Here is a 13,279-nt window from a genome sequence, read left to right on the forward strand (position 1 = left end):
GCAGCATCGCTACACAGCTATTTTCAGGTCTCTCCAGAGATGTTCGATCATGTTCAAGTCCGGGCTCTGACTGGGCCACTCAAGGACATTCAGAGATTTGTCCCGAAGCCACTCCTTCGTTGTCTTGGCTGTGTGCTTAGGGTTGTTGTCCTGTTGGAAGGTGAACCTTCGCCCCAGTCTGAGGTCCTGAGCGCTCTGGAGCAGATTTTCATCAAGGATCTCTCTGTACTTTGCTCTGTTCATCTTTGCCTCGATCCTGACTAGTCTCCTAGTCCCTGCCGCTGAAAAACATCCCGAAAGCATGATGCTGCCACCACCATGTTTCACTGTGGAGATGGAGCCAGGTTTCCTCCGGAAGTGACGCTTGGCATTCAGGCTAAAGAGTTTAATCTTGGTTTCATCAGACCAGAGAGTCTTTAGGCAAACTCCAAGTGGGCTGTCATGTGCCTTTTACTGAGGAGTGGCTCCGTCTGGCCACTCTAGTCTGGCCACTTGGTGAAGTGCTGCAGAGATGGTTGTCCTTCTGGAAGTTTCTCCCATTTCCACAGAGGAACTCTAGAGCTCTTTCAGAGTGACCATCAAGTTCTTGGTCACCTCCTGACCAAGGCCCTTCTCCCCGATTGCTCAGTTTGGCTGGCCTGCCAGCTCTAGGAAGAGTCTTGGTGGTTCCAAACTTCTTCCATTTAAGAATGACGGAGGCCTCTGTGTTCTTGGGGACCTTCAATGCTGTAGACATTTTTTGGTACCCTTCCCCAGATCTGTGTCTTGACACAATCCTGTCTCAGTGCTCTACGGACAATTCCTTCGACCTCATGGCTTGGTTTTTGCTCTGACATGCACTATCACCTTTGGGACCTTATATAGACAGGTGTGTGCCTTTGCAAATCCTGTCCAATCAATTGAATTTACCAGAGGTGGACTCCCATCAAGTTGTAGAAACATCAAGGATGATCAATGGAAACAGGATGCACCAGAGCTCAATTTCGAGTCTCATAGCAAAGGGTCTGAATACTTATGTAAATAAGGTATTTCAGTTTTTTATATATATTGGCAACACAATTTAAAAAACTGTTTTCGCTTTGTCATTATGGGATATTGTGTGTAGATTGTATTTTTTAAATGTATTTTAGAATAAGGCTGTAACATAATAAAATGTGGAAAAAGTAAAGGGGTCTGAATACTTTCCAAAGGCACTGTACATATGTACTGTATATGGCTCTGCCCTTCACCAGTGATGTGTCACACCCTGGGTAGTGGGTGAGAGGAGAAAGGAGGGAGGTGAGGTGGTATTTTTGAAACTTGGGAGAGGATAAGAGGCTCTGGGGGGGGTAAATTTGAATGATACCTTACCCATAATCCTTCCTAACTCACAGTGTGCTTGTCGATGTTGCTTATAGAGAGGTAAAGTCAGGTGTGAGCTCTATCCTGAAAAGATAAAGGCAGGGTGAAAGCTGTTATGTACAGCTGCACAGAACTCTACACAATTCCACATCTTAGAAACAGACAACTTAACCACAGCTTTGTCCCCAACTTTGGCACTTATGGCAATGCAAATAGGTTTCACATGCTTACATCTTTTCCACATAAAACCTAGTGCCAAAAGGAAAGCATTGCACTGAGCTTTATGAAGTCAAGTTTAGGCCAAAGTTGTGGTTGAGGTTAATTCAGGCCCAACGGTTGGTGTGGTGAGCAAGTACATGCTGTGCTCTTGTGTGTAAACACATAAGTGAACAGCAGAGGGTACAAGGCACAGGGATTTAGTAACATATAGCTGGGTTTGGGGCTGGAATGGGACTATAGTTAATCGTATAAAGATGTATTAATATATCGTTGGTCATTTAAAACCATGAGTCACTGCTCAGGCTTCAAACAAGAGTGGAAGCATACTCCCCAAAAAAGACAAAGAAAAACATTCCTGAAACTCAGGGCCCACATGCCTTTCCTCCCTTCCTCCTCCTTCTTCCGCAGCTCACAACTCCATGGGAACATAACAAACCAACAGAGCCAAGCTTGGCAGATATTTTAAGACCTTGATTAAATTCCTGTGTTAGAAGGCACAAGCCACCAATCACATGGCGTTTAAGACATCCACTCCCCTCGCTATAGAAACTGGGGAACCCCCCCCAAAAACGGTAAGTGCTGCTATTAATCCATGTTATTGCCTTGTTGTCACACCCCTAAACAGAGTCCACATCCGCCCCCTGCACGCTCGCTAACTAAGTCATTCCAACCCCCAGCAAGCATTGGGCCCCAGGCTCACTGCACCACTCCACTAGCAGAGAACAGGACTGGCTAAACCAAAAGATAGGAGGCATCTTGAGGGGTTACATCACATAAGGCCTCCCTCCCTCTGCTTTTGCAAGTTCAAGCCCTAGGATGTGAGAGAGAGAGAAAGAGAGAAAGGCTGTTCGCTCCCTATGCCAGCCTCCCACCACAAGCTCACCACAGTCTGTAGGATGATGTTTAGCATTACAAACTAACAGTAACCTTTAGGCTTCAAAACAAGCAGTCTTGGTTGTTGTTTTTGTCTCCTTCCTTAAGAGCCCCTCAATTTTCTTCAGTGAAGTTTACTAATCTTATTTTACAATCTGGTGACCTATAAAGATACAGAACATCCCACTGCACACACTGGTTGAATCAACGTCGTTTCCACGCCATTTCAATGAAATTACGTTGAACCAATGTGGAATAGACGTTGAATTGACGTCTGTGCCCAGTGGGATGTCTCAAGTTTACATTTCTTTTGAGGGAGTTAGTAGCTACAGGAACAAGGTCTGGAAGTCCCTCACTGCTTTGGTGGGTTATTGGTTTATCTTCCACTCTGTGACCAACCCCCTCTGATCTGCAGGGTAAATGTTGTCATAGATGTTGTCATAGCACCTAAATGCCAGGTCAACACACAAGGACAGGATAGGGGAGGGAGGAAGAAGGTGGTTGCATTGGCGTGCAGTAGGAGGATAGGTTAACTAGAGTCATGCTACAGTGCCAGGAGAAGGGGGCAGTAGGGAGAGAGAGGGGGGCACTCACCTCTGCTCCTCCTCCATCTCCTCCTTGGTCATCAGCTTCTCCAACTTGCTAATCTTCATTCCTGGGGTAAAGTGCACCTCCTCAGCTGATGCCACGTCAGAGAAAACATGAGGGACCATGGTCAACACACACTTACACATCATTCATACATACAGTACACACACATGCATGTTCACACAAACGCACGCATACACACACAGATAAATGTTTGGACGATTTCTAAGTCCTATGGGACCACCGTGGCTGTTAGTTACAGTCCTGTTTTTGCAGCAGTATATCAGGATTACAGGAAGGACACACAGTAGTAGAGTACAGTCAAAACAGAGCCAAGAGTGACCGTGTGGCTGTAATTAAATTCAGAGTCAGGTGGCTGATTCATTTTTATGTGTGCCAACGTCACTGATTCAATTTACAGTACACAGAGTGACATTACAACCCTGTGCTATCGGTGGAACCAGACCCCAACAGTCCCGTGTCTTAGTGAGCCAGTTTGTCTCTCCTTTAGAGGAATACACTTTACTGATACAGACAGAGGTACAAACCAGGCCATATCCTAAAGACAGGTCTGATAGTGAAAGAGACACTGATCAGTTTTCCCAGGAGTCCATTCTACCGAGAAGATACAAGCTCAATAATTAGATGTAATGTGGTGTTTCATGTAACACCTGAAAGGGTACATAGAGATCTTAAACATGATCATAGGATGCTCCATGGAACTGCATTACGGTGAACTAGTGTTCATTTTCTGTCCTTAGGTAACTGTCAACTTTTAAAAAAGCAATAAATACACTGAGTGTACAAAACATTAAAAATGGCTGCTCTTTCCATGACAAAGACTGACCAGGTGAATCCAGGTGAAAGCTATGATCCCTTATTAAGGTCCCTGGTTAAATTCACTTCAATCAGTGTAGATGAAGGGGAGGAGACGGGTTAAAGAAGGATTTTTGAGCCTTGAGACAATTGAGACATGGATTTTGTATGTGTGCCATTCAGAGGGTGAATGGGCAAGACAAAATATTGAAGTGCCTTTGAACAGGGTATGGTAGTTGGTGCCAGGCGCACCGGTTTGTGTCAAGAACTGCAACACTGCTGGGTTTTCATGCTCAACAGTTTCCTGTGTGTATCAAGAATGGTTCTCCACCCAAAGGACATCCAGCCAACTGGACACAACTGTGGGAAGCATTGGAGTCAACATGGGCCAGCATTCCTGTGGAACACTTTCAGCACCTTGTAGAGTCAATGCCCTGACGAATTGAGGCTGTTCTGAAAGCAAAGGGCTGGGGTGCAACTCAATATTAGGAAAGTGTTCCTAATGTTTGGTATAATCAATGTACTTTCCTTGCTAACCAGTTTGTTCTAAAAACCAAACTCCCCTACAGCAATCATCCATCCATGTCACTTAATGAAACTCATGTTTCACTGTCAATCAACAGTTAACTGCTGGTGAGGTGGAGACATGAGATCAAATTTGGCCTCAAAGTCCACATTTTTCCCCTTTACCATCTCAACATGCAAAACGGCAGCTTTTACTATACGTTTTGTCCTGGAATGGAGTTATCTCCCCTGCACACACATGCAGTGATGATTGCTCGCTAGCAGCAGCAGTGGTCAGTATGCTATTCAGTGAGGATATACTGTAAGGCAGGGTTCCCCAACTGGTGGCCCTCTGGCCGAATTTGGCCCACAGGTGATTTTATTTGGCCACCCAAGTTTTTTTTAGCAAAAATAAATAAATCAATGCATATTTAATTTTTTCTTGTTGGACTTACAAAACAACAGCAAATCAGTTCCAAGTTATTTTAATTTTGAAAATCTGTTCCAAAGTATTGCCACGCATAATAGAGAGATATACAGTTATGTGATCATATACTATGTTATTATGTTTTTGTCAAATATGATATAGTATTCGTTTGGGATTTTTGCGGTCAATATACAGTCTACAAATAATTTGTAACAAAAGGAGGCGTCCAACCGAAACCTAGTCAGATATATACGTGACAGTATGAAAGACCATGTAGGCACAAAGCTCTTGTGTTTGTGTGGCTCTGTGTTGTTGTATTGTACAGTATTCCTGGGAGGCCTGACCTCTCACCTGGAAACACTTACTGTAATCATGGCACAATGAGACCTGCCTCAATGGAGACCTGGGGCCTCGAGGGATCAGAAAATACCTGACTGAAAGACAAAATGGTGGCTGTTTTAAATGCACGACTCAGTTCCAGTGAAAGGAGGGCAAGTCTCAAGACTGTAAGGGGATGTGTCAGTGGAGGATGTACCCCCACGGCGTATATACAAGCCAGTGTATCTGCTAGCCACCCCAGATCCAGTTTAAATGAGGATTTGCTGGGTATGCAGTGATGTGCATCCGGTTAATGCTGGCTAATGCATTAGGGCCCTTTGAGGTTGGTTTGATGCAGTTGGTCATTGCTAATGTCAATCCATTCAGGGAGTCAAACTTGATCTGCTTTCGGACGACTGACCGTACCCACAGCTGACACCAAAAAACTATTAAAACATACTACCGTTGCTCTCAAGGTCCTCTGGCTCTGTCACGAAGATGGGCTCAGGGGTGGGTTCCCTCGCTGGCTTGGGGTTGGGTTCCCTTGCTGGCTCAGGGGTGGGCTCTCTGACGGGGACCTCCTTCACCACAGATTCGGCGATGAGGTCAAGGATGGGCTCCTCAACAACGACTGGGATGGGCTCTGGCTCAGGGATGGGCTCAGGCACAGGTTCTGGCTCAACCACGGGCTCTGGCACGGGCTCTGGCACAGCCTGCAGAGACAAAGTGTATAACAGATATAATCTACTGTACACCTGAAATGCTGTTTAAAACAATGGAATTGTGATTAATATTGAGCAAAAAATCTGACCACGAACATGACTTTGTTTTCCAATGGCCTTCAATGGTCAGTGTAGCGGCTAATGGAGGTTAATAGGGAATTGTGTTGTATTCCCAACCTAGCAGTCCTAGGTTCTAAATATAGCTGAGCTTTAGGCTAGACTTGTTTCTATAGTACCTGAGACAATTACATTAGTGGAACCAACTGCTCACGTTAATAACAATAAGAACGGATGAGTGTTGTTTGTCATGTATAGCCTCCTGGGGAATATAAGACAGAGATGACTGAGGCCAGTGATTGTATATGAGAACTCATCAGCTCAATCAGTACTGACTTTGGGAAACGGCCAAGAATAGAACCACTGAACAGAACTCATGCAAAAATACAGAGGGAGTGTCTGTCAAATTGTCACTAAAGACAGCAATAGGACACCCCCATAGTATCCAAATTGCCCCAGTCTATAAGGAGTAGGTCTATGGTGGGGAAATATAGCCATATACTTAAACAGTATCGCATCCCACATTCTATAAAAAGTAGAAAAGGCTTTTTTCTGCTCTGAAATTGGTGCTGGAGGGACATAACCCAGAATATCATCCTTCACATGCTGAAATGTCAAACCTGCATATTTTGTGCAAACCTCTACAAATTGCTGACTCAACTGCAGAGCCCTGTGGACGTCATAACCTCTTGACCCATTGTAATGGTTCTTCTATGAGTGGCAACTGTCATTTGCAGCTCTCTCTCTCAGGTTCTTGTTTAGTGGCTGTGTCCTCTCTGTATGCCGCCTGCCAATGACACAGGCACAAATAAACCCCTCTTCAATCCATCTCCTCCCCTCCCGCTCCAGACCTTTCCCTAACCCTGACAGAACTGGATTCGCAGGAACTCACACATACACATGCACACACGCACCAACTCAAAAATATATTTTCATGCTTTTGGTGTCTAATACATGGGAGAACTAATCTCACAGTGAGGACACAGAGAGACAGTGAGGTCACATATGGGGACACAGTGGGCTCAGGGCTTGACGTGCTGCCAGAGGCCTCCTGTCATCTCTGATCAGAGTAACAATGGCTAAAGCCTAAGAGTATAAAGTATAAGAGTATAAGTAGGGTGCTCATTTACAGTAAAGTCCAGCTCTAAAGTAGTTTTAAATTCTCCAAATGTAGAAGACCAAAGTGACAAAGTGAAGGAAAGAAGCTGAAGGTGATTTAATCAAAATATTAAATGATTTGTTGACATTTCTGCCAGTGGCTGTTCATATTTGTGTCTATATAAATTGGCCACATGACTTTAAAAAGTGTATATTAAATTTAGCAGAGGAAGCTCATGGCCACCTGTGTCACAACCCTACCCCTCCTCTTGGAGCAGACTTTATGACGATGGACATGTTGACTAACCCACCACAGTAGCAAATGGTAGTAGACAGAGCAGGCCAGGGGCATGGATACTACCAGGCCCAACTGTGTCTCATGGCTGCTCAGGGGTTAGGCTCTCTTTAGACTACTCACACCCAACCAATGGAATGGAATCCATTTAGCAGACCTACCCACCAACAGCCTCTTCCCCTCTGCCACTGAATTCCTCAGCTATTAAACACCAAAATACTCCATGCATAGGACCCAACTCACACATTCACAAAAGCAATCTTATTCAGGGTCATAATAGGGCTGAATGTAGGTCTATAGAATCCCTTTAGAGCAATGGTATTCAAACCTTTTCAGCGGGGACCAAATTTTTCAAATCAAATTTATTTATATAGCCCTTCGTACTATCAGCTGATATCTCAAAGTCTTACAGAAACCCGCCTAAAACCCCAAACAGCAAGCAAATAAAGGTGTCCATTCATTGCATTTTGAAAAACTCTTATCAAAATGAAAACCTTGGAAGAAATACATTTCCTCAAAAACCCCATTGAGGTTCCCCTGACCTTGAATACCACTGCTTTAGAATGAGATGATGCAGAACATTTTGGCCAAGATGTTCAAATGTTCATAAATGACCAGCATGGTCGAATAATAATAAGGCAGAACAGTTGAACATTTTTTGGGCCAGAATTTCTCTCGACCCCACCCTAGCACAAATCTAATGACACAATCTTAAAATCGTTAAATGTAGATTTTATATTAACAAATAAACTTCCATTCATTGCATTTTGATCTCTGCATTTTGATCTCAAAACCCCCACTGCAGTTCCCCTGACCTTGAATACCACTGCTTTAGAATGAGATGATGCATTGCTCACATTTTGTAAGTCTAAGATTCAACATCATCACCAATACTCAATTTTTACATCTCCTAATTTGGTCAGAGAGCTCTCTCTAGTAGAAGTGTATGAGGTCATGATTCCATTCTGCATCAGTCATTCATTTCTTAGGCTCCTCAAGTGTCTGTACCACCCAGACACCAAAAGTAGTCCAAGAGCTGTAGGATGGCTTGCAGAGGATTTAGGGCCCTGTTAACAACTGCCTGTCCAATTAACCCCTCACTCAGCTCATACAGTGACATTGACCTCTGTAAATGTGGCATCCTTGGCTAACATGCACTCAGTCATTTTGGGTCAGTACACTCTTATAAAAAAAGGGTTCCAAAAGGGTTCTTGGGCTGTCCCCATAGGAGAACTCTTTTTGGTTCCAGGTACAGAACCTTACCAAGTTGTTTTTCTTAGCGTGTATGGGCCATGACCTCACAGCATGAGCACATCAAAGCAAATTGTATTTGTACAGGGAGTACCAGTACCACAGAGGTATGAGGTACACATGCTTCGCAAACAACAGGTGTAGACTAACAGTGAAATGCTTACTTAGAAATAGTGACACAAGGAATAAATAGTGACACAAGGAATAAATACACAGTTGATCCAACAATAATGAGTAACAATAACATGGTTATATACAGGGAGTACCAGAACCGAGTCCATGTGCAGAGATATGAGGTAATAACATGGCTATATACAGGGAGTACCAGTACCAAGTCCATGTGCAGAGGTATGAGGTAATAACATGGCTATATACAGGGAGTACCAGTACCAAGTCCATGTGCAGAGGTATGAGGTAATAACATGGCTATATACAGGGAGTACCAGTACCGAGTCCATGTGCAGAGGTATGAGGTAATAACATAGCTATATACAGGGAGTACCAGTACCAAGTCCATGTGCAGAGGTATGAGGTAATAACATGGCTATATACAGGGAGTACCAGTACCGAGTCCATGTGCAGAGGTATGAGGTAATAACATGGCTATATACAGGGAGTACCAGTACCGAGTCCATGTGCAGAGGTATGAGGTAATAACATGGCTATATACAGGGAGTACCAGTACCGAGTCCATCCATGTGCAGAGGTATGAGGTAATAACATGGCTATATACAGGGAGTACCAGTACCGAGTCCATGTGCAGTGGTATGAGGTAATAACATGGCTATATACAGGGAGTACCAGTACCGAGTCCATGTGCAGAGGTATGAGGTAATAACATGGCTATATACAGGGAGTACCAGTACCGAGTCCATGTGCAGAGGTATGAGGTAATAACATGGCTATATACAGGGAGCACCAGTACCAAGTCCATGTGCAGAGGTATGAGGTAATAACATGGATATATACAGGGAGTACCAGTACCGAGTCCATGTGCAGAGGTATGAGGTAATAACATGGCTATATACACGGAGTACCAGTACCGAGTCCATGTGCAGAGGTATGAGGTAATAACATGGCTATATACAGGGAGTACCAGTACCGAGTCCATGTGCAGAGGTATGAGGTAATAACATGGCTATATACAGGGAGCACCAGTACCGAGTCCATGTGCAGAGGTATGAGGTAATAACATGGCTATATACAGGGAGTACCAGTACCGAGTCCATGTGCAGAGGTATGAGGTAATAACATGGCTATATACAGGGAGTACCAGTACCGAGTCCATGTGCAGAGGTATGAGGTAATAACATGGCTATATACAGGGAGTACCAGTACCGAGTCCATGTGCAGAGGTATGAGGTAATTGAGGCAGCTATGTTCATATAGATAGAGGTAAAGTGACTAGGCAACAGGGTAGATAGACAGTAGCAGCAGTGTATTTGGTAAGTGTGAAAGTGTGTGTATGGGTGTGTGAGTGTGGCGTCAGTATGCATGTGTGCACGTGTTATGTTTGGGTGGGCGTATGTAGTGTGTATGTGTGTGTGGGGTGTCAGTGTAAGTATGTGTGTGTGGGTAGAGTCCAGTGTGTGCATAGAGCCAGTGCATTTGATTAGCAATTCAGCAGTCTTGTTTAGCAGTCTTATGGCTTAGAGGTATAAGCTCTTCAGGGTCCCTTTCTTCCAGACTTGGTGAACTGGTTCGGCTTGCTGTGTGGTAGCAGACAGAACAGTCTATGGCTTGGATGACTGGAGTCTTTGACAATTTTATGGGCCTTTCTCTGACACCACCTGATATAGAGGTCCTGGATGGCGGGGAGCTTGGCCCCAGTGATGTACTGGGCCATACTCACCACCTTGCAGTTATCGTACCATGCGGTGATGCAGCCAGTCAAGATGCTCTCAATAGTGCAGCTGTACAACTTTTTGAGGATCTGAGGGTCCATGACAAATCTTTTCAGCCTCCTGAGGCTCATGCTCTGAGTACTCGTTCTGGTATTCCGTCTGGCCCATCGGCCTTGTAAATGTTATCCTGTTTAATGGTCTTATATCGTCTACGGAGAGCTCATGCTCTCATGCATGGTTCAGTGTTGCTTTCCCCGAAGCGAGAATAGAGAATAGAAGGCATTTAAGCTTGTCTGGTAGGCTTGCGTTGCTGGGCAGCTCACAGCTGAGTTTCCCTTTGTAATCCGTAATAGTGGGCAAGCTCTGCCACATACATTGAGCGTCAGAGTCGGTGTAGTAGTATTCGATCTTAGTCCTATATTGATGCTTTGCCTGTTTGATGGCTCATCGGCGGTCGTAGCAGGATTTCCTATGTGTACAAATGAGTGTTCCGCTCCTTGAAAGCGGCAGCTCTACCCTTAGCTCAGTGCGGATGTTGCCTGTAATCCATGGCTTCTGGTTGGGGTATGTACATACTGTTACGGTTTTCTTCCGTCGAAGGAGAGTCGGACCAAAATGCAGCGTGGTTAATACGATACATCTTTAATGATGATGACACACGAAAATACAAAACAACAAACGGAATGTGAAAACCTATACAGCCTATCTGGTGAAATACAAAACACTGAGACAGGAACAATTTTATGGCTGCCTTTTGTTCCCAATCGAGAATCACCTGCCTCTGATTGAGGCCTCAGGCAACCATAGACTTTGCTAGAACACCCCACTAAGGAAAAAAAACCCAATACACAATACCACAAAATAAACCCATGTCACCCTGGCCTGACCAAATAAAGAAAGAAAACACAAAATAGCTATTTTAGTTTTTGTTTCAAAGCAGGAAGCAGGAGGGAGTCAGGATCTGATTTGCCAAAGGGAGCGTGAGGGAGGGCCTTGTATGTGTTTCTGATCAAGAGTTTTGCCACCTCTAGTTGCACAGGTGACATGCAATTTTTATTTTTTAATGGATTTCAGTTTCCCTACATTAAATCATCGGCCACGAGAAAGGCCGACCTCTGGATGTGCATTTTCTTGTTTGTTTATGGCCCTATACAGCTCATTGAGTGTGGTCTTACTGCCAGCATCGGTTTGTGGTGGTAAATAGACAGCTGCATAGCTGTGTACACCTGATATCTGCAACATAGACAGTGGTCCGTGCATAGAAGGAGGCAGAAGAGAATGATACCTCTCTGCAAGTGGATACTGAATAATGTGGCTACCTTTATAGCAACAATAAACAGAAGGGTGATAAACTGCATTGGTCTCACTGGAGAACCTCTTAAGAGCTGTCGGGGTAGGGCCCTTGGCCCGCCAAGTGAAATTCTAGCTGCCCCCAGGGAACTTATAGTGCTACCGCGCCCCTTGAGTGGGTGGTGGGCAAGGTTGGTGTTGATACCACATCTCTGATGTAGCGGGATGAACTTTTTGCATTTACTGTCCACATCAAAACTGCATCAGCTGAGAATTCAGCTGAAGCCCCTTGGGTGTATTGTACCCTCTCCTTTACATTGTCCATGCCAGTTCTCTTCTCTTCCTCCATTGAGATGACCAGGGGTACCAGGCTGTTTGTGTCATGTTGTTGCAGTCCATCAGACTATCCCCTGAAAAGAGGCTCAGGGCAATGGGCCAAGGCATCTGGGGTGGAATAGTGTCCTGTTGTCTCAGCAACCTCCCACCCCTGCGCTGTGTCTGTGTACACACAGACACATTGTTCCCAAAGCCACTGCCTTATCGGTGGCTGATATTACCAATGAATGAAACAACGACAGACATACCTCGACAGTGTGTGGAGCTATACAGCGAGGAACATCCAGTGGGGTAGCATGAAGCCAATTAGTGTTCAGAACTCTCAAGTGAAGAGCTAGCCATAGGGTGTTGCTAATAGAGGTGTTGTTAACAGGCACAGACACACACAGCTTTGTGTCCTGGCAGTCAATGGTCACAGTGTGCTGTGGCGGCCTGCAGGAATGAGATCCTACTCCATTGTGCGATCGATGACATCACCACTGGACTGGAGACTCTGAATGTTGATTCTTATGAATAATGATTGACTTGGAATATGTTTTATTATTACTAAAATTATACAATAGTTTAGCCCTTGTTCTGTTATCCAAAACAGCTAACTTTTATTAAGTAAGAACATCCTCAATGATTGAGGCCACATGACGGCAATCAAAAGAGTGAATCACATGATACAGTTTATCTGTTGTTTTGGCAGATCAATACACAGAGCCAGAGCAGCAACACTTCTATAGGAAACAGCTCAACCCACCATGACTTCCTCCATACAGACCAACACTGTATAGAAAGCATGTACTGTACTGTTTAGACATACAGTATACAGCACTGCAGTTGATGGTAGCTTTTAAGAGGAACTACCTGCCAAGAGGCCTGTGCAGGCCTGGCCAATGAATTTACAAAGAGCTGCTGTTTCTTAGCTTTTCACTGGGGGATTGGCTAACCTTTTAAGAATGGAAATGACTCCCTCATGCTTCCTCTCTCCCCCTCTCACTCCGGCACTGGGCAGACCTCCTCCATTCCTCTGTGTTGACTTGTCTAGTGCACAGCGCAGGGCCCAACATGGCCAGAAAAGACACCAGGGTTTCAGCTCTATGGTGAGTCAAGCTGGGGAGAGAGGGAGTCAGTGGCCACTACAGTGTCAGTGCCAACTGCCAACTTCTTGTCATGGGCCAATGCCCGTGTTACAGAGGGGAATTAGCGGTTGAAATGTGATTTGAAGCCATAGCATTGTCTTCTCATGGGGGTGGGTGCCTGCCTGGATCTGGTTGTGAAGTCCAGCTGGGAAAGGGAAGGACAACAGGGCTCA

The 13,279-nt window shown here is 44.8% G+C and overlaps 1 protein-coding gene across 6 annotated transcripts in view; it reads right to left on the reverse strand.

Moving 5' to 3' along the window:
• LOC112226188 (E3 ubiquitin-protein ligase RNF12-B) overlaps positions 1-13,279 on the reverse strand; it is a 28,391-nt gene that overhangs the window by 10,142 nt on the left and 4,970 nt on the right. For 3 of the 6 annotated variants that reach the window (XM_042327680.1, XM_042327677.1, XM_042327679.1), the window contains exons 2-4: positions 5,550-5,799; positions 3,028-3,112; positions 1,351-1,425 (exon numbers count right to left, since the gene is read on the reverse strand). In XM_042327680.1, coding sequence (XP_042183614.1) covers positions 1,392-1,425; positions 3,028-3,112; positions 5,550-5,799 — 369 coding nt within the window. In that variant the 3' untranslated portion in view covers positions 1,351-1,391. The remainder of the gene's footprint in view (positions 1-1,350; positions 1,426-3,027; positions 3,113-5,549; positions 5,800-13,279) is intronic. The other 3 variants (XM_042327676.1, XM_042327682.1, XM_042327681.1) reach the window with 1 other exon arrangement.

This window comes from Oncorhynchus tshawytscha, linkage group LG09 (assembly GCF_018296145.1).
Source record: "Oncorhynchus tshawytscha isolate Ot180627B linkage group LG09, Otsh_v2.0, whole genome shotgun sequence".
Classification (NCBI taxonomy): domain Eukaryota; kingdom Metazoa; phylum Chordata; class Actinopteri; order Salmoniformes; family Salmonidae; genus Oncorhynchus; species Oncorhynchus tshawytscha.